We start from the raw sequence: 23,401 nt of genomic DNA, 5'->3' as shown, positions 1-23,401 counted from the left end.
TATTATTATTATCATCATTAATTGCTAAAATACTTCAGTCATGTGACTGTTTCTAAGTGAAATGATAGATTGGATTCTCATATATACTGATTACTCCACAAAACTACTGCCTCCAGGTACATTTTATTGCGGGTGTTCACCTAAGTTATGGAGGCCTATTTATTAAAGTACGAACGTTTTCAGAAGAACTGTCTGCATTATTTAAGGTTGGGGCTATTTATTATGAGGGTACTGCGGCAGATACCAGAGATATCCTCATAGCTCTCTATGGCAACTGTGTATATGCCTATATCTTTAGCTGGTGTTAGCTGTTGTAGCCTATAGACATAATTTTACCATTCCTCTTTGATCCCTGTCCACCAGTCTACACTGGTACATGCATGGCCCAATGCCCGCCCATGACCACTAGAAGACTGAGGCGTAGCTAGAACTTTGTGGGCCCCCTAGCAACATTTTGAAGGCACCCCTGTCCCAATGCTTCTAATGAGACACCTCTCTCCCTAATTGTATGCCACACAATAGTGCCATACAGTAGTTAATTTTCTGAACCTTAGTAGTTCCTTAGTTAACCTTATGCCTCATAGTTGTCCCCTACTTTATTTTATGAACCATAGTAGTGCCCTAGTTCACATTATGTCACATTGTAGGGCTGCTAGTACACATTATGCCACACTCTACCCCCAATTCACATTTTGACATACAGTGACCCCAGTTAATATTACAATATGCCACGCTACAGTGACATCAGTTCATATTATATAACATTATAATGTCAACCAGTTAATGTTATTCCACATTACAATGAGCAGATCCAGGGGCATAACTAGTTAAATTGTAGGCCTCAAGGCAAGCGTTTGTAAGGCCCCCTATGTATCTACTTTACCAATGGTGAAAAATGTATTATAACACATATAACTGTGACAGGGAAGGTGGGCCCCTTTTGGCTTTGGGCCCCATAGCAGCTGCCTCCCTGCACCCTTGCCAGTAGGCAAGTTTTATCTAATGCACACAAAATTTAAATAATCCCGCACCAGTATTTCTGATACATTCTTTTGTATATACAGATTATATATATTGTGGTATTCTCTGCTTTACTGAAAATATCTTAGGTTATATACTTATATACTTATATACTCTTATATGCAGGTGCTCTCCAAATGCTTGTGAGTCTTAGACCCATAAATATATGCCAAAATTAGAAAGAGAAGAAAGAAGCATTTTTTATTGGACGCACTTAACCACTTATCCTTTTTTCTAAAATGTCTATTCTTTATTGGGTATGCATTAAAATAATTAGGGGAATTTGGTGAAATATTAAAATATAGTGTGAATAAGAAACAAAGTGTGATATTAAAAACTACTAGTTTCCGATTGGTGATCCCTCAGAGTATGAAACCAAATAAAAGGCGAATTTGCCTATGAAAGAATCAATATTTGTGTCTTTCTTGGTGTTATCCTATAAACTGCTTTTTATATAACAGGCTAACAGTATTGTTAATTCTTATTTCTCTGTCAGGCACATTTGCAACACTTGCAGAGTGCTTTCATAAAATGTAGCTACTTATAATGTTGACAAAAAATAATTCAATACTGTATCACTATTGATTCTCCATGTCGAATGAAATGATTCATCCACTGACTGTCTGTAAATGATACACCACTATTTGTATATTTAGGGATAGATTTCCCACTATATCTGGTGTGTCTGCTTAATATTATTATCAGTCTGTTAGTTTATAGGTAACGATCTAAATTCCATCCCACACTGATAGCTGCATAAGTTGGGCAATTTGACATAACACTTCTCATTGTTTCAACACTGCATGATATTCCCTTAAATTCCTTTATTTCTCTTTGTATTAGGAAATGCAGGCTGATTGCATGTGATTTATAATTGCTGCCCAACTAGTATATAATTAATGTCCCAGCACTAAAACATTAATCTTTGCTGATATTGCTGTGTACTGAAATACAATCAGGAGAGCGACAGCACATGTTTATATTCATTCGGCTATCTTATTGCCGCTGCTCACACCGAGCCCTGTGTGTGTGTGGGCTGGCGCCGGGATTCCCCTACTCCCTCCCTCCTCTCTCCGTCTGACAGTTTCACTTGAGGAGCTGCTGCTGGCAGCGAGGATCGTGGGGGAGAGTGCTCCTTCAGTCTAATACAGCTTGAATTAGTGGAATGGCAGTAGGATTACAGACACATTTATAACATTTATTGTTTCATTTGAGTTTTACACCGCTCGGAAGCAGCCCACGGCCGTTCCACCTTAGGCTTCCTCACACAGCCCCTCCGATATAGAACCAACCTTCCTCAGGGCTCTAACCAGAGCCATTATTTCCGTTTCACTTTATCCCCCATATCCAGTTCTGATTGGATCTGAAACCTGTCAATCATTCTGCACCCTTTCACTAAAAACCCATTAAACACCTAATCACAGGTCTTATAATTATTAGCGTTATCTGTATTATTTCTTAATATTTTTAGTATGTTTTGGTGATGCATTCTTATGTTTTATATTATTTTAATTCAAGTGGTCAGATAGATACATTATTATTATTATTAAGAGCACTTCACAAAATATTAATATATTCAACTAGTAAGAGTATGCTCCCAAACATAATTCTTACAATTAATCCCTTAATATGACATTTGTTGTTGTTACCATTTTTATGTTTATTAAGCATCATTAAATGATCATGATCATTTGATATTTTAGTGATTTTTATGTGCTTGAATTCCAAAAAATGTTATTATTTTGAACTTTTTTAATATTTTACATATTTAAAATAAACAGTTTGTTATTTTCATTTTGTCAACCCTAATTCTATTATTCCTGTCAGTGTCGATCAATTACTATTATTTTCATTCTTTCTTCATATCAGATGTGGTATCGATATTTTAAATATTAATAGGCAATCCTGTAGCAATAGCTCACGTCTGGTGGATATATTTCCAACCAGACATCCTGTAGTCATTTGTTATAATGATTCCTTTATCTTTGATGAAAGATATCATAATATTTGTCATTGTCCTCTATATTAATACAGATCTCTCCTTATAATAACCCTTTAAATAGTGCAAAGCCCTTCTTCAATAATATGTGATGGGTGCATGTTTACACCTAAATTCATATCCCTGTGATTTCTTCTCCATAATGGTTTACCAGTCACCCCCTGTGATAGGTGAACATTGTCTCTAGACATCTCTCCCAGAGACAAAGCGTGGTGTGAGCAGCGGCAATAAGATAGCCGAATGAATATAAACATGTGCTGTCGCTCTCCTGATTGTATTTCAGTACACAGCAATATCAGCAAGGATTAATGTTTTAGTGCTGGGACATTAATTATATACTAGTTGGGCAGCAATTATAAATCACATGCAATCAGCCTGCATTTCCTAATACAAAGAGAAATAAAGGAATTTAAGGGAATATCATGCAGTGTTGAAACAATGAGAAGTGTTATGTCAAATTGCCCAACTTATGCAGCTATCAGTGTGGGATGGAATTTAGATCGTTACCTATAAACTAACAGACTGATAATAATATTAAGCAGACACACCAGATATAGTGGGAAATCTATCCCTAAATATACAAATAGTGGTGTATCATTTACAGACAGTCAGTGGATGAATCATTTCAATCCACATGGAGAATCAATAGTGATACAGTATTGAATTATTTTTTGGCAACATTATAAGTAGCTACATTTTATGAAAGCACTCTGCAAGTGTTGCAAATGTGCCTGACAGAGAAAATAAGAATTTACTTACCGATAATTCTATTTCTCATAGTCCGTAGTGGATGCTGGGGACTCCGTAAGGACCATGGGGAATAGCGGCTCCGCAGGAGACTGGGCACATCTAAAGAAAGCTTTAGGACTATCTGGTGTGCACTGGCTCCTCCCCCTATGACCCTCCTCCAAGCCTCAGTTAGGATACTGTGCCCGGACGAGCGTACACAATAAGGAAGGATTTTGAATCCCGGGTAAGACTCATACCAGCCACACCAATCACACCGTATAACCTGTGATCTGAACCCAGTTAACAGCATGATAACAAAGGAGCCTCTGAAAGATGGCTGACAACAATAATAACCCGATTTTTGTAACAATAACTATGTACAAGTATTGCAGACAATCCGCACTTGGGATGGGCGCCCAGCATCCACTACGGACTATGAGAAATAGAATTATCGGTAAGTAAATTCTTATTTTCTCTAACGTCCTAAGTGGATGCTGGGGTCTCCGTAAAGACCATGGGGATTATACCAAAGCTCCCAAACGGGCGGGAGAGTGCGGATGACTCTGCAGCACCAAATGAGAGAACTCCAGGTCCTCCTCAGCCAGGATATCAATTTTGTAGAATTTTACAAACGTATTTGCTCCTGACCAAGTAGCTGCTCGGCAAAGTTGTAAAGCCGAGACCCCTCGGGCAGCCGCCCAAGATGAGCCCACCTTCCTTGTGGAGTGGGCATTTACAGATTTTTGGCTGTGGCAGGCCTGCCACAGAATGTGCAAGCTGAATTGTACTACAAATCCAACGAGCAATAGTCTGCTTAGAAGCAGGAGCACCCAGCTTGTTGGGTGCACACAGGATAAACAGCGAGTCAGATTTCCTGACTCCAGCCATCCTGGAAACATATATTTTCAGGGCACTGACAACGTCTAGCAACTTGGAGGCCTCCAAGTCCCTAGTAGCCGCAGGCACCACCAATAGGTTGGTTCAGGTGAGACGCTGAAACCACCTTGGGGAGAAACTGAGGACGAGTCCTCAATTCCGCCCTGTCCGAATGGAAAATCAGATAAGGGCTTTTTCAGGATAAAGCCGCCAATTCTGACACGCGCCTGGCCCAGGCCAGGGCCAACAGCATGACCACTTTCCATGTGAGATATTTTAACTCCACAGATTTAAGTGGTTCAAACCAATGTGACTTTTGGAACCCAAAACTACATTGAGATCCCAAAGTGCCACTGGAGGCACAAAAGGAGGCTGTATATATGCAGTACCCCTTTTACAACGTCTGAACTTCAGGGACTGAAGCTAGTTCTTTTTGGAAGAAAATTGACAGGGCCGAAATTTGAACCTTAATGGACCCCAATTTCAGGCCCATAGACACTCCTGTTTGCAGGAAATGTAGGAATCGACCCAGTTGAATTTCCTCCATCGGGCCTTACTGGCCTCGCACCACGCAACATATTTTCGCCAATTGCGGTGATAATGTTTTTGCGGTTACATCCTTCCTGGCTTTGATCAGGATAGGGATGACTTCATCCGGAATGCCTTTTTTCCTTCAGGATCCGGCGTTCAACCGCCTTGCCGTCAAACGCAGCCGCGGTAAGTCTTGGAACAGACAGGGTCCTTGCTGGAGCAGGTCCCTTCTTAGAGGTAGAGGCCACGGATCCTCCGTGAGCATCTCCTTAAGTTCCGGTTACCAAGTCCTTCTTGGCCAATCCGGAACCACGAATATAGTGCTTACTCCTCTCCATCTTATCAATCTCAGTACCTTGGGTATGAGAGGCAGAGGAGGGAACACATACCCTGACTGGTACACCCACGGTGTTACCAGAGCGTCTACAGCTTATTGCCTGAGGGTCCCTGGACCTGGCGCAATACCTGTCGAGTTTTTAATCATGTGGAAGACTTCTGGGTGAAGTCCCCACTCTCCCGGGTGGAGGTCGTGCTGAGGAAGTCTGCTTCCCAGTTGTCCACTCCCGGAATGAATACTGCTGACAGTGCTATCACATGATTTTCCGCCCAGCGAAGAATCCTTGCAGCTTCTGCCATTGCCCTCCTGCTTCTTGTGCCACCCTGTCTGTTTACGTGGGTGACTGCCGTGATGTTGTCCGACTGGATCAACACCGGCTGACCTTGAAGCAGAGGTCTTGCTAAGCTTAGAGCATTGTAAATGTCCCTTAGCTTCAGGATATTTATGTGAAGTGATGTCTCCAGGCTTGACCATAAGCCCTGGATATTCCTTCCCTGTGTGACTGCTCCCCAGCCTCGCAGGCTGGCATCCGTGGTCACCAGGACCCAGTCCTGAATGCCTAATCTGCGGCCCTCTAGAAGATGAGCACTCTGCAACCACCACAGGAGGGACACCCTTGTCCTTGGTGACAGGGTTATCCGCTGATGCATCTGAAGATGCGATCCGGACCATTTGTCCAGCAGGTCCCACTGGAAAGTTCTTGCGTGGAATCTGCCGAATGGGATTGCTTCGTAGGAAGCCACCATTTTACCCAGAACCCTTGTGCATTGATGCACTGAGACTTGGCTCGGTTTTAGGAGGTTCCTGACTAGCTCGGATAACTCCCTGGCTTTCTCCTCCGGGAGAAACACCTTTTTCTGGACTGTGTCCAGGATCATCCCTAGGAACAGAAGACACGTCGTCGGAACCAGGTGCGATTTTGGAATATTGAGAATCCAATCGTGCTGCCGCAACACTACCTGAGATAGTGCTACACCGACCTCCAACTGTTCCCTGGATCTTACCCTTATCAGGGAATTGTCCAAGGAAGGGATAACTAAAATTCACTTCCTTCGAAGGAATATCATCATTTCGGCCATTACCTTGGTAAAGACCCGGGGTGCCGTGTACCATCCATACGGCAGCGTCTGAACTGATAGTGACAGTTCTGTACCATAAACCTGAGGTACCCTTGGTGAGAAGGGTAAATTTTGACATGAAGGTAAGCATCCTTGATGTCCCGAGACATCATGTAGTCCCCTTCTTCCAGGTTCGCAATCACTGCTCTGAGTGACTCAATCTTGAATTTGAACCTCTGTACGTAAGTGTTCAAAGATTTTAGATTTAGAATCGGTCTCACCGAGCCGTCCGGCTTCGGTACCACAACAGTGTGGAATAATACCCCGTTCCCTGTTGCAGGAGGGGTATCTTGATTATCACCTGCTGGGAATACAGCTTGTGAATGGCTTCCAAAACTGTCTCCCTGTCAGAAGGAGACATCGGTAAAGCCGAGGGGGAGACGTCTCGAATTCTAATTTGTACCCCTGAGATATCACCTGAAGGATCCAGGGGTCTACTTGCGAGTGAGCCCACTGCGCGCTGAAATTCATTGAGACGGGCCCCCCACCGTGCCTGATTCTGCTTGTAAAGCCCCAGCGTATACTGAGGGCTTGGCAGAGGCGGGAGAGGGTTTCTGTTCCTGGGAACTGGCTGATTTCTGCAGCCTTTTTCCTCTCCCTCTGTCACGGGGCAGAAATGAGGAACCTTTTGCCCGCTTGTCCACGAAAAGACTGCGCCTGATAATACGGCGTCTTCTCATGTTGAGAGGCGACCTGGGGTACAAACGTGGAATTCCCAGCTGTTGCCGTGGCCACCAGGTCTGAAAGACCGACCCCAAATAACTCCTCCCTTAATAAAGCAATACTTCCAAATGCCGTTTGGAATACGCATCACCTGACCACTGACGTGTCCATAACCCTCTACTGGTAGAAATGGACAACGCGCTTAGACTTGATGCCAGTCGGCAAATATTCCGCTGTGCATCACGCATATATAAAAATGCATCTTTTAAATGCTCTATAGGCAAAAATATACTGTCCCTATCTAGGGTATCAATATTTTCAGTCAGGGAATCCGACCACGCCAACCCAGCACTGCACATCCAGGCTGAGGCGATTGCTGGTCGCAGTATAACACCAGTATGTGTGTAAATACCTTTTAGGATACCCTCCTGCTTTCTATCAGCAGGATCCTTAAGGGCGGCCATCTCAGGCGAAGGTAGAGCCCTTACAAGCGTGTGAGCGCTTTATCCCCCCTAGGGGGTGTTTCCCAACGCACCCTAACCTCTGGCGGGAAAGGATATAATGCCAATAACATTTTAGAAATTATCCGTTGTTATCGGGGGAAACCCACGCATCATCACACACCTCATTTAATTTCTCCGATTCAGGAAAACTACAGGTAGTTTTTCCTCACCGAACATAATACCCCTTTTTTGGTGGTACTCGTATTATCAGAAATGTGTAAAACATTTTTCATTGCCTCAATCATGTAACGTGTGGCCCTACTGGAAGTCACATTCGTCTCTTCACCGTCGACACTGGAGTCAGTATCCGTGTCGGCGTCTATATCTGCCATCTGAGGTAACGGGCGCTTTAGAGCCCCTGACGGCCTATGAGACGTCTGGACAGGCACAAGCTGAGTAGCCGGCTGTCTCATGTCAACCACTGTCTTTTATACAGAGCTGACACTGTCACGTAATTCCTTCCAACAGTTCATCCACTCAGGTGTCGACCCCCTAGGGGGTGACATCACTATTACAGGCAATCTGCTCCGTCTCCACATCATTTTTCTCCTCATACATGTCGACACAAAAGTACCGACATACAGCACACACACAGGGAATGCTCTGATAGAGGACAGGACCCCACTAGCCCTTTGGGGAGACAGAGGGAGAGTTTGCCAGCACCCACCAGAGCGCTATATATATACAGGGATAACCTTATATAAGTGTTTTTCCCCTTATAGCTGCTGTATAGTTAATACTGCGCCTAATTAGTGCCCCCCTCTTTTTTTTAAACCCTTTCTGTAGTGTAGTGACTGCAGGGGAGAGACAGGGAGCTTCCCTCCAACGGAGCTGTGAGGGAAAATGGCGCAAGTGTGCTGAGGAGATAGGCTCCGCCCCTTTTTCGCAGACTTTTCTCCTGTTTTTTTATGGATTCTGGCAGGGGTTAAATGCATCCATATAGCCCAGGAGCTATATGTGATGCATTTTTTTTGCCATCCAAGGTGTTTTTATTGCGTTCCAGGGCGCCCCCCCCCCAGCGCCCTGCACCCTCAGTGACCGAAGTGTGCTGAGAGCAATGGCGCACAGCTGCAGTGCTGTGCGCTACCTTGTTGAAGACAGGACGTCTTCTGCCGACGATTTTCCGGACCTCTTCTGCCTTCTGGCTCTGTAAGGGGGCCGGCGGCGCGGCTCTGGGACCCATCCAAGCTGGGCCTGTGATCGTCCCTCTGGAGCTAATGTCCAGTAGCCTAAGAAGCCCAATCCACTCTGCACGCAGGTGAGTTCGCTTCTTCTCCCCTTAGTCCCTCGATGCAGTGAGCCTGTTGCCAGCAGGTCTCACTGAAAATAAAAAACCTAATCTAAAACTTTCACTAAGAAGCTCAGGAGAGCCCCTAGTGTGCACCCTTCTCGTTCGGGCACAGAGATCTAACTGAGGCTTGGAGGAGGGTCATAGGGGGAGGAGCCAGTGCACACCAGATAGTCCTAAAGCTTTCTTTAGATGTGCCCAGTCTCCTGCGGAGCCGCTATTCCCCATGGTCCTTACGGAGTCCCCAGCATCCACTTAGGACGTTAGAGAAATAAGAATTAACAATACTGTTAGCCTGTTATATAAAAAGCAGTTTATAGGATAACACCAAGAAAGACACAAATATTGATTCTTTCACAGGCAAATTCGCCTTTTATTTGGTTTCATACTCTGAGGGATCACCAATCGGAAACTAGTAGTTTTTAATATCACACTTTGTTTCTTATTCACACTATATTTTAATATTTCACCAAATTCCCCGTATTATTTTAATGCATACCCAATAAAGAATAGACATTTTAGAAAAAAGGATAAGTGGTTAAGTGCGTCCAATAAAAAATGCTTCTTCTCTTTCTAATTTTGGCAAGTTTTATCTAATCCTGGTAGTAAAATGAGCACATAGACTATCACTTTACTATTTACTCTTCATCGGCATGGGCTCTTATTAGAGTCACTGTCCCGACAAGAAAAGCTTGATAAATAGAACAAAAATAATTTATTTTTGCCTGCAGCTGCCACAAACAGTATACAGTACATAGCCTGACTGAGCATTGATCTGTACACTGTTTGGTGGTAAAAAGTAGTACTACTGCAATTGTTGTTTTAATTTTCTCCTTATCCTTTGGACAACATATAATAATAATAGCAATTTTATTTATATAGTGCTTTCCTCCATCAGGACTCAAAGTCGCTTTACAACATCAGAAGTAGAGCACAGGGGTTTAGTATTACAGAAAGAAGAAAAGAAAACAAACCAAAAACATTGAACCTAATGGCTACAATGGACATAATGCAGGGATTAGTGTAGCCATTTTGTAACTTCAACCAGTTATATATCCCAGTTGGAAAAGGTATGAGGTGAGGCAGCCATTTTGGGCACGATACATAGGTTACCCTGGGTGGAATAGGCAACGATTAGAAAAGATAACACAAAATGGGGAAGATGCAGCGTACGAATGCTAAGAGCAGGGCCCTTACATAGCCAACAGATCCATGGATTTTTCCATGGGTGTACAAGGTCATTTTGGTGTCAACATTGTAAATGTCGATATTATGACTAGATACCCTAATCATGAGATCTACCAATATGTTTTCCCCATCATCATTTATTACTTTTCAAAAATAAGATTTTAAACCTACCGGTAAATCTTTTTCTCCTAGTCCGTAGACGATGCTGGGGACTCCGTAAGGACCATGGGGTATAGACGGGCTCCGCAGGAGACATGGGCGCCTAAAAGAACTTTCTAGTATGGTGTGCACTGATTCCTGCCTCTATGCCCCTCCTCCAGACCTCAGTTAGAGAACTGTGCCCAGAGGAGATGGACAATACGAGGAAAGGATTTTGTTAATCTAAGGGCAAGATTCATACCAGCCCACACCAATCATACCATATAACCTGGAATACACCTAACCAGTTAACAGTATGAACAAACAACAGTATCGGTCCAAGACCGATTCCAACTGTAACATAACCCTTATGTAAGCAATAACTATATACAAGTCTTGCAGATTTTCTGCAGCATCCTCTACGGACTAGGAGAAAACGATTTACCGGTAGTTTAAAACCTTATTTTCTCTTACGTCCTAGAGGATGCTGGGGACTCCGTAAGGACCATGGGGTTTATACCAAGGCTCCCAATCGGGCGGGAGAGTGCGGATGACTCTGCAGTACCGACTGAGCAAATGCTAGGTCCTCATCAGCCAGGGTATCAAACTTGTAGAATTTAGCAAAAGTGTTTGACCCCGACCAAGTTGCTGCTCGGCAAAGCTGTAATGCCGAGACGGCCCGGGCAGCCGCCCAAGAAGAGCCCACCTTCCTAGTGGAATGGGTCTTTACTGAATGCGGTAACGGCAATCCAGCCGTAACATAAGCCTGCTGAATCGTGTTACAGATCCAGCGAACAATAGTCTGCTTCGAAGCAGGCGCGCCAATCTTGTTGGCAGCATACAGGACAAACAGTGCATCCTAATTCTAGCCGTCCTGGCTACATACATTTTTAAGGCCCTGACTACATCCAGGGACATGGAATCCTCCAAGTCACTCGTAGCCACAGGCACCACTATAGGTTGGTTCATATGAAATGAAGACACCACCTTGGGCAAAAATTGAGGACGAGTCCTCAATTCCGCTCTATCCACATGAAAAATCAAGTAAGGGATCTTGTAAGACAAGGCCGTCAATTCTGACACACGCCTCGCAGATGCCAAGGCTAACAACATGACCACCTTCCAGGTGAGAAATTTTAACTCCACCGTTTTAAGGGGTTCAAACCAGTGTGATTTAAGGAACTGCAACACCACGTTCAGGTCCCATGGTGCCACTGGGGGCACAAAAGGAGGCTGGATGTGCAGTACTCCTTTTACAAAAGTCTGGACTTCTGGAAGAAAATATGTAAACGGGGCCTGGACTGCACACCCTAGCTTATTATAATGGGATGTGATACCTTGCTGGGACTAAGTACTGTAATACTACAACATAGGAACAAAGGGTGCAGGTGCACCATACACCATTAAAATTATTATAACCATAATATAATATTTGAGGTTCTTGGCATATATTGGCCAGTATATGAGCCTGCCCACCTGCTTCACGGTGACCTCATCGGACAGGTCCCTAACACTATAGGGGTTCACCTCCGGGATGCAGAGCACCCCCAGACCACCCCAGCCAAACCACCCCAGGGCATCACACAGAAAAAAGGATAGGAGTGAAAGATCAGTGTTAAGCAAATGAAAGAGGCTTCTGGAAGAAAAGCCAATTCCTTCTGAACGAATATTGACAAAGCCGAAATCTGTACTTTAACAGAGCCTAACTTTAGGCCCATATCCACTCCTGTCTGTAGGAAGTGGAGAAAACGACCCAGATGGAAATCTTCCGTAGGTGCATTCTTGGTTTCACACCAAGAGACATATTTCCGCCAGATACGGTGATAATGTTTTGCCGTCACCTCCTTCCTAGCCTTTATTAGAGTAGGTATGACCTCCTCCGGAATACCATTCTCCGCTAGGATCCGGCGTTCAACCGCCATGCCATCAAACGTAACCGCGGTAAGTCTTGGATCAGACAGGGCCCCTGCTGTAACAGGTCCTCTCTTAGAGGAAAAGGCCAAGGATCTTCTGTGAGCATCTCCTGAAGATCATGAGTACCAGGCCCCTCGAGGCCAGTCTGGAACAATGAGTATTGTCTGTACTCTTTTTCGTCTTATGATCCTCAACACTTTTGTGATGAGAGGAAGCGGAGGAAACACATAGACCGACTGGAACACCCATGGCGTTACCAGAGCGTCTACTGCTATTGCCTGAGGGTCCCGGGACCTGGCACAATACCTCCAAAGCTACTTGTTGAGGCGTGACGCCATCATGTCTATTTGAGGAACTCCTCAGAGACCCGTTATCTCTGCAAAGACTTCTTGATGAAGTCCCCACTCTCCTGGATGGAGATCGTGTCTGCTGAGGAAGTCTGCTTCCCAGTTGTCCACTCCCGGAATGAAGACAGCTGACAGAGCGCTTACGTGATTTTCCGCCCAGCGAAGAATCCTGGTGGCTTCCGCCATCGCGGCTCTGCTTCTTGTCCCGCCTTGGCGGTTCACATGAGCTACTGCTGTGACATTGTCTGATTGAATCAGAACCGGTAGGTTGCGAAGAAGATTCTCCGCTTGTCGAAGGCCGTTGTATATGGCCCTTAGCTCCAACACGTTGATGTGTAGACAGGACTCCTGGTCTGACCATAGTTCCTGAAAATTTCTTCCTTGGGTGACTGCTCCCCATCCTTGGAGGCTCGCGTCCGTGGTTACCAGGATCCAGTCCTGAATGCCGAACCTGCGACCCTCTAGAAGGTGAGCACTTTGTAGCCACCATAGAAGAGACACCCTGGCCCTGGGGGACAGTGTTATTTTTTGATGTAATTGTAGATGGGACCCGGACCATTTGTCCAGAAGATCCCATTGAAACGTCCTTGCATGGAACCTGCCGAAGGGAATGGCCTCGTAAGTTGCCACCATTTTCCCCAGAACCCGAGTGCATTGATGAGCTGACACTCTTTTCGGCTTTAGTAGTTCTCGGACCATGTTCTGGAGGTCCTGGACATTGATAAAGCCTATAATTTATCCTATTTAAAACACTCTAAAAGGTTAATGAAAACAGTACGCAATTGGCGTATGGAATACCGTAAGAGTACGCACGTAGCGTAACAAACGCTTAGCCGTGGACGAGACGCACGAGCGGCACGTTCGCTCACGGCTTAAAGCGTAAAGGCTAGCACGCTATAGGCTGCCGACTAACGTAATGATACGCTACCAGCGTAGCGGACGCTCGAAACCACGAGGAGATCACAAGCGGCGCTGACGCTCACAGAGTTAAACCTTTGTAACGATATCATAAACAATGTACTTATACTGTAAACCTTTGGGCAGTGATATGGTGCAAATGCAACACAGTGTAACCTTGTTAGTTTAAAAGCTGTATGAGCGTATTTGACGCTCAGAGAACACTTTAGCAATATAATAAACACTCAAATACCGGTCTAAGGTTCTAACACCTTTAAGGGAGAGAATGAACGTTCAATTGCAAAAGAATACACATTACAAGTTATACACTACCAAACTAACATAACATACCTAACCGAATCACTACACATAAAATACAATAGCGGCACAATAACATTTAAGGGGAAGGAGAGAGAGAATGGCTTACAACATTTATAAGAGACAAAATGGTTGCAGAGAACTTACGCACAAGGGGAAACAATCGCAAGCGCCTTTCTGGATATCCAGCTCCCGATTATCAGTGATGAGAACCGTTGAGAAGAGTAGAGAGAGCTGGCCCAGATCGGCTTGTCTTTTTATACACTACACACAATACAGTACAATGGTCCCTACATTCTTATTGTTCATTGGACACAGGAATTCGTCTCCGCATTATAACAAAAGGTCATAGGTTGGTTCATACAGGTGGGCTGTGACTATTCCAAACTGCTCAGGTGGGAGGGAAACTGGGTTTCCCGTCGCATGGGTAATAAAGTGCAAATATAGTAAATGTCCATAAACTTCTTATGTCCATAACTATACGCACGAGCGAGTAATCCGCTTCAAACCAACACCGGAATATTGCTAATTTTATTCTCTTCCGATGGATACTAAACACCACTGTGTAACCCCTGTCTGACCCTTCGTATCAAACAAAGAGGAATCTCTTTGTCCCCGAACATGCTACATTAACTAAACTTTCAGATTCTATCAAAGGGACCATAATCTACAAAATACATTATATGACTAAAATATGTCACGATTGAGTCGCCCGCTAGACGCACACAAACTCTACCGCAAATGCGCATATCGTGCACCTGCGGGTGCACGCAAAGGCGAGTATACGCACGCACGGGAGGGCTCATGCACGTGCAGCAGGCACTCGCATGAGGTGCATATATGGCAATGTGTAGCGTGATATTTTTCTGACTTTGACAACTTTTTCCAACGGGAGGAAAACTTTCTTTTGTCCCGTGTCCAGTATCATGCCTAGGAACGGTAGTCGAGTTGTTGGAACCAACTGTGACTTTGGTAGATTGAGAATCCACCCATGTTGTTGAAGCACTCTCTGAGAGAGTGACACGTTCTCCAGTAATTGCTCTCTTGATCTCGCTTTTATCAGGAGATCGTCCAAGTATGGGATAATTGTGACTCCTCGCTTGCGCAAGATCACCATCATTTCCGCCATTATCTTGGTGAAAATCCTCGGGCCGTGGACAGCCCAAACGGCAACGTCTGAAACTGATAATGACAAACCTGTACCGCGAATCTCAGGTACTTCTGATGAGAGGGATATAAGAGGACATGAAGGTAAGCATCCTTTATGTCCAGTGACACCATAAAATCCCCCCTTCCAGGCAGGCTATCACCGCTCGGAGCGATTCCATCTTGAATTTGAATCTTTTCAGGTACAGGTTCAGGGATTTTAGGTTTAAAATGGGCCTGACCGAACCATCCGGCTTTGGAACCACAAATAGGGTTGAATAATACCCTTTTCACTGTTGGCTCAGGGGAACCCTGATAATCACTCGCTGTTGACACAGCATTTGAATTGCAGCTAGCACTACTTCCCGCTCTGGGGTAGAAGCTGGTAAGGCCGACTTGAAAAATCGGCGTGGGGGCACCTCTTCGAATTCCAGCTTGTAGCCCTGGGAGACTATTCCTATCACCCAAGGGTCCACGTCTGACTGAACCCAGACTTGGCTGAATAGTCGAAGGCGTGCCCCCACCTGTGCGGACTCCCGCAGGGGAGCCCCAGCGTCATGCGGTAGACTTAGCGGAAGCCGGGGAGGACTTCTGCTCTTGGGAACCAGCCGCAGCAGGTGTCCTCTTGCCTCTACCCTTACCTCTGGCGAGGAAAGAGGAGCCCCGACCTCTTCTGGATCTATGCGACCAAAAGGACTGCATCTGATATTGTGGGGGTTTCTTTTGCTGTTGGGGAACAAAAGATAAAAAGGTCGACTTACCCGCGGTAGCTGTAGAGATCAGGACCGCGAGGCCGTCCCCAAACATTACATCACCTTTGTATCCCTATCTAGGGTATCAAGGTCAGCTGACAGTGTATCCGTCCAAGCTGCTACTGCACTACATACCCATGCCGACGCAATTGCCGGTCTAAGCAAAGTACCAGTATGAGTGTAGATAGACTTTAGTGTAGTCTCTTGCCTGCGGTCCGCAGGATCCTTGAGGGCCGCTGTGTCAGGGGACGGTAGCGCCACCTTCTTGGAAAGGCGTGTTAAGGCTTTGCCACTGTGGGAGAGGATTCCCAACGTACCCTGTCCTGTGTAGGGAAAGGGTACGCCATAAGAACTCTTTTGGGAATCTGCAGTTTCTTATCTGGAGTTTCCCATGCTTTTTCACATAACTCATTAATTTCATGGGAAGGAGGAAAGTTTATAACTTGTTTCTTTCCCTTAAACATGTGTATCCTCGTGTCGGGCACCGAGGGCTCATCAGTGATATGTAACACATCTTTTATTGCAATAATCATGCACTGAATACTTTTTGTCACCCTGGGGTGCAATCTTGCTTCATCATAGTCGACACTGGAATCAGAGTCCGTGTCGGTATCTGTGTCCCTTATTTGTGAGAAGGGACATTTCTGAGACCCCGATGGGTCCTGTGAGTCGGTATAATCCGTAGATTGATTACCTGCCGACGCACTGGACTCTGCTTTGTCCAGTCTTTTATGCAACGAAGCTACACTAGCATTTCATATCCATCCAATCCTGAGTCGGCACCGCCGACTGAGACACACCACTCATCTGTTCCACCTCCTCTTTGGATAAGCCTTCCGTTTCAGACATGCCGGCACATGTACCGACACCCCACACACACTGGGATATAACTATAAGGGGACAATTCCCTAAAGAAGGCACTTTGGAGAGACAGAGAGAGAGTATGCCAGCACACACCAGCGCCAACTGACCCAGGAAAAAAAACCCAGATAGCGCTTTTATGTATATAAATGTATATAGATTTCCCCACTCACTGCGCCTTAATTATATGCCCCCCTCTCTTTTTTTCAGCCCTCTGATGCTCAGCAGGGGAGAGTCCGGGGAGCCAGCGTTCTCTGCAGCCTCTGTGGAGAAAATGGCGCTGGTTAGTGCTGAGGGATCAAGCTCCGCCCCCTCGCGCGGCGGGCTTCGGTCCCACTCGTGAATTTGAAAAAAATGGCGGGGATCCGTAGTTTACTGCCTCCGCAGCCTAACTACATACTTTTTTGCCTAAAACGAGGTTTATTGCTGCCCAGGGCACCCCCCCTGCTCCCTGCACCCATCAGTGCCATGTGTGTGTGTAAGTGTGGGAGCAATGGCGCGCAGCTTCCTGCTGCGCGCTTACCTCATGAAGATCTGAAGTCTTCTGCCGCCTGATGTCTTCTTATGTCTGACATACTCACCCGGCTTCTTTTTTCCGGCATCTGTGAGGAGGATGGCGGCGCGGCTCCGGGACGAACCCCAGGGTGAGACCTGTGTTTCGACTCCCTCTGGAGCTAATGGTGTCCAGTAGCCTAAGAAGCAGAGCCCTTAACTCTTAAGAAGTGGGTCTGCCTCTCTCCCCTCAGTCCCACGATGCAGGGAGTCTGTTGCCAGCAGAGCTCCCTGAAAATAAAAAACCTAATAAAATTCTTTTTACAGAAAACTCAGGAGAGCTCCCTGTAATGCACCCTATCTCCTCTGGGCACAAGATCTAACTGAGGTCTGGAGGAGGGGCATAGAGGGAGGAGCCAGTGCACACCATACTAGAAAGTTCTTTTAGGTGCCCCTGTCTCCTGCGGAGCCCATCTATACCCCATGGTCCTTACGGAGTCCCCAGCATCCTCTAGGACGTAAGAGAAATGTTGGTACTCCTAAAAGCTGCTAAGACATCTGACTTTGTTTATTTGCAATCAGTTCCTCTCAGTTTTAAATCTTTTTCTGTCTGTGGATGTAATTTCCAGTACGTTCTTTATTACTTAATATTAATGGTCAGATTTTCTTCAATACCATAGGACTGTCCTGAAGGGTCCCGAGACTTCCGTGCTGAGCAGTGTTCAGAGTACGATGGGATGGAATTCCAGGGGAAAAGATACAAGTGGCTGGCTTATTATGGAGGTAAGGAAAATACATTTATGTTTAAAGATATAAGCAACTTCAGTTCCCTACAGCTGACTTTTTAAAATCCCATTCCATAGGGCCTGAATCTGAATTGAATGCTCTGTCCATTTTCCATGCAGTTGAGCGAATGAGATGCTCGGTCTCAGACATGTCTTGAAAATATATTGGGCATTCCTGGGCGGTGACAGGGATGTAACTATGCAGACACAGGGAGATGGTCCGTCTTATTGGTGTGTTATGGTAGTGTCACTGAAGTGGTAGCAACATCAGACACATAGTCGTTCACACAAGAAGCCATACTCTGATGGACAGTCTGCACCTAGCATGGGGCTTGTGCAAGTTTCCAGGGTGTGATCAATCAGGGGTTAAAGCTGTAATGGTAGAGGGAACTAGTTCCACCTCTTCCATTGTCCTGCACAGTAATTCCTACAGAGAAGCTTGCCACATCCAGGGCCGGTGCAAGGTTTCTCGGCACCCTAGGCAAAACCTCTGCCTACTCCCTGCCCCCCCCACCCCCCACCCCCCATCCTCACCCTTCTGTTGAAAAGCTAATGCATCCTACAACAAAACAAATAGTAAACAAAAACCCACTAAGCATGACATGTTGATGCCGGCGGGCGTCACAGCATTTCAGCTCGCCGTGCCCGGAGGCACCAAAATGGGACTTTTCGCATTGCGCCGGACAGTTTAGTCGCTGACCCGACTGCTTTGGGAGCGATCAGTGTGAAAACATGTGACATTTGTATATCGCCCCTGCAAACTCCTGTCACTTTAGATGGGAGATAAGGGGCGGCAACATTTGAATTTCGCCCTTTATATCCTGGGTCCAGGCACCCCTAAGTCTCTTGCCCCCATAACATTGACACTCCTTGCACAGAGCTGTCTTTTACATTGGACATAATGTGCAGTTGCCCATGGCACCAAAAATTATAGGGGCCCTGCCCACCCTTGGATATCACCAAGGGCAAAGCAGGATTTTTTTTTGGTGGGGGGGGGGGGGGTTCCAGAGATACATAATTATATATATATATATATATGTACCAGAAGATTGAAGCTGCACTCACAGACTAATAAACAACAGTTAAATCCCCGGTGAAGACAAAGAGTCAGACGACCAGGGTGCACCCTGGTCGTCTGACTCTTTGTCTTCGCCGGGGATTTAACTGTTGTTTATTAGTCTGTGAGTGCAGCTTCAATCTTCTGGTACATGCAAATCACTTACAGAACTGCACCACAGCAGCTGGTCTATATATTTGGAGTGCCGGACATTCTTTTAGTTTATATATATATATATATATATATATATATATCACAGAGCGAGAGAGAAAGGCAAAGGGGGACAGAGAGTGGGAGGCATGGGGAAGAAAGAGAGGCATGGGGGAGAGAGAGGCATGGGCACAGAGAGTGGCATGGGGTAGAGACAGAGAGAGAGAGGGGGGAGGGAGAGAGAGGGAGCATGGGGAGTGAGACAGAGCAAGAGATGCATGGAGAGAGAGAGAGAGGGGCACAGAGGAGAGAGCGGGGGGCATGTGGAGATCGAGTGGTAGTGCAGGCAGGGGGCAGGATGTAGGTAGTAGTGGGATGTAAGGGGCAGGATGGGAGTAGTAGTGCAGAGCAGGGGGCAGGATGTAGGTAGTAGTGGAAAGTAAGGGCAGGATGGGAGTAGTAGTGCAGAGCAGGGGGCAGGATGTAGGTAGTAGTGGAAAGTAAGGGACGGATGGGAGTAGTAGTGCAGGCAGGGGGCAGGATGTAGGTAGTAGTGGGAAGTAAGGGGCAGGATGGGAGTAGTAGTGCAGAGCAGGAGGCAGAATGTAGGTAGTAGTGGGAAGTAAGGGGCAGGATGGGAGTAGTAGTGCAGAGCAGGGGGCAGGATGTAGGTAGTAGTGGAAAGTAAGGGCAGGATGGGAGTAGTAGTGCAGAGATGGGGGCAGAATGTAGGTAGTAGTGGGAAGTAAGGGGCAGGATGGGAGTAGTAGTGCAGAGCAGGGGGCAGGATGTAGGTAGTAGTGGGAAGTAAGGGGCAGGATGGGAGTAGTAGTGCAGAGCAGGGGGCAGGATGTAGGTAGTAGTGGGAAGTAAGGGGCAGGATGGGAGTAGTAGTGCAGAGCAGGGGGCAGGATGTAGGTAGTAGTGGGAAGTAAGGGGCAGGATGGGAGTAGTAGTGCAGAGCAGGAGGCAGAATGTAGGTAGTAGTGGGAAGTAAGGGGCAGGATGGGAGTAGTAGTGCAGAGCAGGGGGCAGGATGTAGGTAGTAGTGGGAAGTAAAGGCAGGATGGGAGTAGTAGTGCAGAGATGGGGGCAGAATGTAGGTAGTAGTGGGAAGTAAGAGGTAGGATGGGAGTAGTAGTGCAGAGCAGGGGGCAGGATGTAGGTAGTAGTGGGAAGTAAGAGGTAGGATGGGAGTAGTAGTGCAGAGATGGGGGCAGAATGTAGGTAGTAGTGGGAAGTAAGAGGTAGGATGGGAGTAGTAGTGGGAACCAGGGGGAAAGCTTGGTGTAGTAGTCATGAGGTAGAATGGGAGTAATAGTGCATAGAAGGGGGCAGGCTGGGAGTAGCAGTGTGGGAGAACGAGAGATGTTGGGGTGAGAGAGACATGGAGAGAGAGCGAGATGTGGGGAGAGAGAGTGGGAGGGGTAGAGTGAGATGACAGAGAGACACAAGGGACAGATAGGGATTGAAACCTGCAAGGCTGCATGCTGCTCCACAGTCACACGATTAGCTGCAATGTCCAGTTCTCGCCTCCTCTGCCTTCTGAGATGAGTTCCTTGTGCGGCCACACTGCTATCACTCACTGTCTGACTGCGGGCCGCGCGGTGCTTTACTGTCTGACAGTGGCCGCGGCTACCCACCGGAAATCCCGCTGCGCCAATTTGTCCCCATCAGAATAGAAGACAGGCCGCTGTGCCCGCCCACCTGCACCACCCAGCAGATCACACGCGGCTGTCAGCTCCCGGCTCTGAGTGGGAGCTGGGAGATGCATGCTGCAGTTCCCCCAACGACGTTACCATGATTGGGGCATACACAGCTGCAGTGCCGGCTCCTCGATTCAACAAATAAAAATATCAGTCAGCTGCGCCGATATATCGGTGTGCAGGGGGGGTTTCCAGGTACTCGGAAACCCCCCCCTGTGTGCGCGTATGATCATAGCCACCAGGATTAATAGTACCGCCCCCACCACTGGAAGTAACCATCACTGCCACCCATTGTATGTATGTATATATATATATATATATATATATATATATATTGTGCTTTAGTGATAGCATTACTGTGTCACACAAACACACACAGACACTATATATCCATATATACATATACTATGTATATATCCATATATACATATATATTTATAACTTACTTAACATGTACCAGTGGGGTCAGCAGGATGAGAAGCCACACCAGAGAGCCAGGTCACTGTCAGCAGCCACACCAGAGAGCCAGGTCACTGTCACTGATGGGATTGGGTGGGAGCCAGGTGTATCTCTTTGCAGTGCAATTCACGGGTATGTGGGTAGGGGGCGGGCCAAATGCAACAATAGGCGGGACTTAAATTGGGGTCCGTGGCTGCTGTCTTTGTGGAAGAGAAAACATTTTGGTTTGTCAGGGATGGAGTGGTGGGGAAGGTGGGGAGAGGGGGGCGGGCGTTTGGTAAATCCCCCTGGCTGCAGCTGCTGCCAGCATCGTGTGAAAAGACAACGGACATCCTTTTTTTTTTTAAGTGTCTCAGCGGCGCCCTCCAGTGGCTGGCGCTCTAGGCAGCTGCCTAAAGCTTCCCAGTGGTAGCGCCGGCCCTGGCCACATCACCTACGTTAAAAGATGATGCAGGCGGTGCTAGTGTTACTGATGAGCTGCAGCCATCTGCCCCTTCCTCAGGTCCTGGTGGCTCCATGGTCCTCCTCAATCTACAGCCCACTCCTACTGGTACTCATACACGCTGTGTCTGTTGGACAGTATTCATCCCGTCCTCAGTGGCTTCCTTTTCCGGCACAGCGTATGTGATGTCATGCTGTCACCGCTGCTGAAGTGAAGAAGAGCTGTGAAGAGGAGCAGGATCTGTGCATCTTGAAGACAAGATGAGGAGGCTGGAGGGACAAGAGAGTTGGGGAAGCTGCTGGAGGGATACTGGGCATGGAGCTGCTGGAGTGACAGAGGCAGAGATCTGTATAAGGGGTGCTACTGTGGTCATTATGTGTAAGGGGCACTACTATTGTGGGCATTATGTTATGTATAAGGGGCAATACTACTGTGGTCATTATGTGTAAGGGGCACTACTATTGTGGGCATTATGTTATGTATTAGGGGCAATACTACTGTGGTCATTATGTGTAAGGGGCACTACTATTGTGGGCATTATTTTATGTATAAGGGGCACTACTACTGTGGGCACTCTGTATATAAGCGGCAGTACTATGTGGTGTATTATGAATCAAGGTCACTACATGCAGTGTAATGTGAATAGGATTGTGCTACTGCGTGGTGTCATTTGAATTGGGGGTACTATTGTGTGACCACACTGCTTTTTTGTGAGATCAATGTCCCTTTATAAAGTATGGGAAGTAGAGCACTAATTTATAACGTGCAGTGGGGGTGCTAAAAACACTAACACTGGCCCTGGCTCTGCTTAATGTGAGTGGCGGGGAGAGGGGGGGGGGGGGGGCGTAGGTGCTCCGGTAAATGAGTTCCACCACCTCTCCAGGACTACTTTAAGCCCCGCGACCAATGATTGCCTCTAAAAATGCACCAAGTGAAATTTCAGCATATTAAGATGCTCGAAGTGGGCATCTCAGTCTGTGCATATTCAGCCATGCAGTGGCCCAGGGAGGGGCTTGCAGTGGTTTGTTCATAAAGTTGCTGTAGCAAAACTGCCAATAAAAACAGGCACTGATGTTACATTCTCCAACTCAGAATCTGGCCTTAGGGGCTAATTCAGACCTGATCGCTGCTGTACGTTTTCGCACAGCAGGCGACCAGGTCTGAACTGCACATGCGCCGCAGTGCGCATGTGCATACCAGAGATGCTATCAGCATCTCAGCCCAGCAATCGCATCTGCCTGATTGACAGGCAGAGCCGTTCGCTGGGCAGGAAGGGGCTGGCTGGCGATGTTTGTCCGCCCTTTTGGGTGGACCGTGTGGAGGGGCGGGCTGCAGCGGCTGCATGACGTCACATGCAGCCGCTGTGCGATGATTCTGTACTTGTGCAGGGGGAAGGGGGTAGGGCCTGACGTGCACATCTACGATCAACTCGGAGTATAAAAGCAGGTATTTATTCAGGGTATACATCTGGCTTATGATCTGTACTAGTTTCCATGGCTAGGAAATGCAGCTCTCCTGCTCAGATTAATGGGAGTGGATTAATGGATTGACAATGTCGACAGGTACATAAGTCTACAGGTTCAAATGTCAGCATGAAAATGGTTGTAACATAAATGGTCAACACATGTTTTTAGGGCCACATCTTGTACATTTCATGTTGTGACCACCGTCAGTACAAATGTGTA

The 23,401-nt window shown here is 46.6% G+C and overlaps 1 protein-coding gene across 3 annotated transcripts in view; it reads left to right on the top strand.

Moving 5' to 3' along the window:
* PAPLN (papilin, proteoglycan like sulfated glycoprotein) overlaps window positions 1-23,401 on the top strand; it is a 275,678-nt gene that overhangs the window by 129,549 nt on the left and 122,728 nt on the right. For all 3 annotated transcript variants that reach the window (XM_063947669.1, XM_063947668.1, XM_063947670.1), the window contains one exon: window positions 17,798-17,900. In XM_063947669.1, coding sequence (XP_063803739.1) covers window positions 17,798-17,900 — 103 coding nt within the window. The remainder of the gene's footprint in view (window positions 1-17,797; window positions 17,901-23,401) is intronic.

The sequence above is a fragment of the Pseudophryne corroboree genome, chromosome 12 (genome assembly GCF_028390025.1).
Source record: "Pseudophryne corroboree isolate aPseCor3 chromosome 12, aPseCor3.hap2, whole genome shotgun sequence".
In the NCBI taxonomy this organism is placed as follows: Eukaryota; Metazoa; Chordata; class Amphibia; order Anura; family Myobatrachidae; genus Pseudophryne; species Pseudophryne corroboree.
Note: the sequence above shows the minus strand (reverse complement) of the source record. Positions and strands in the feature narration are given on the sequence as shown.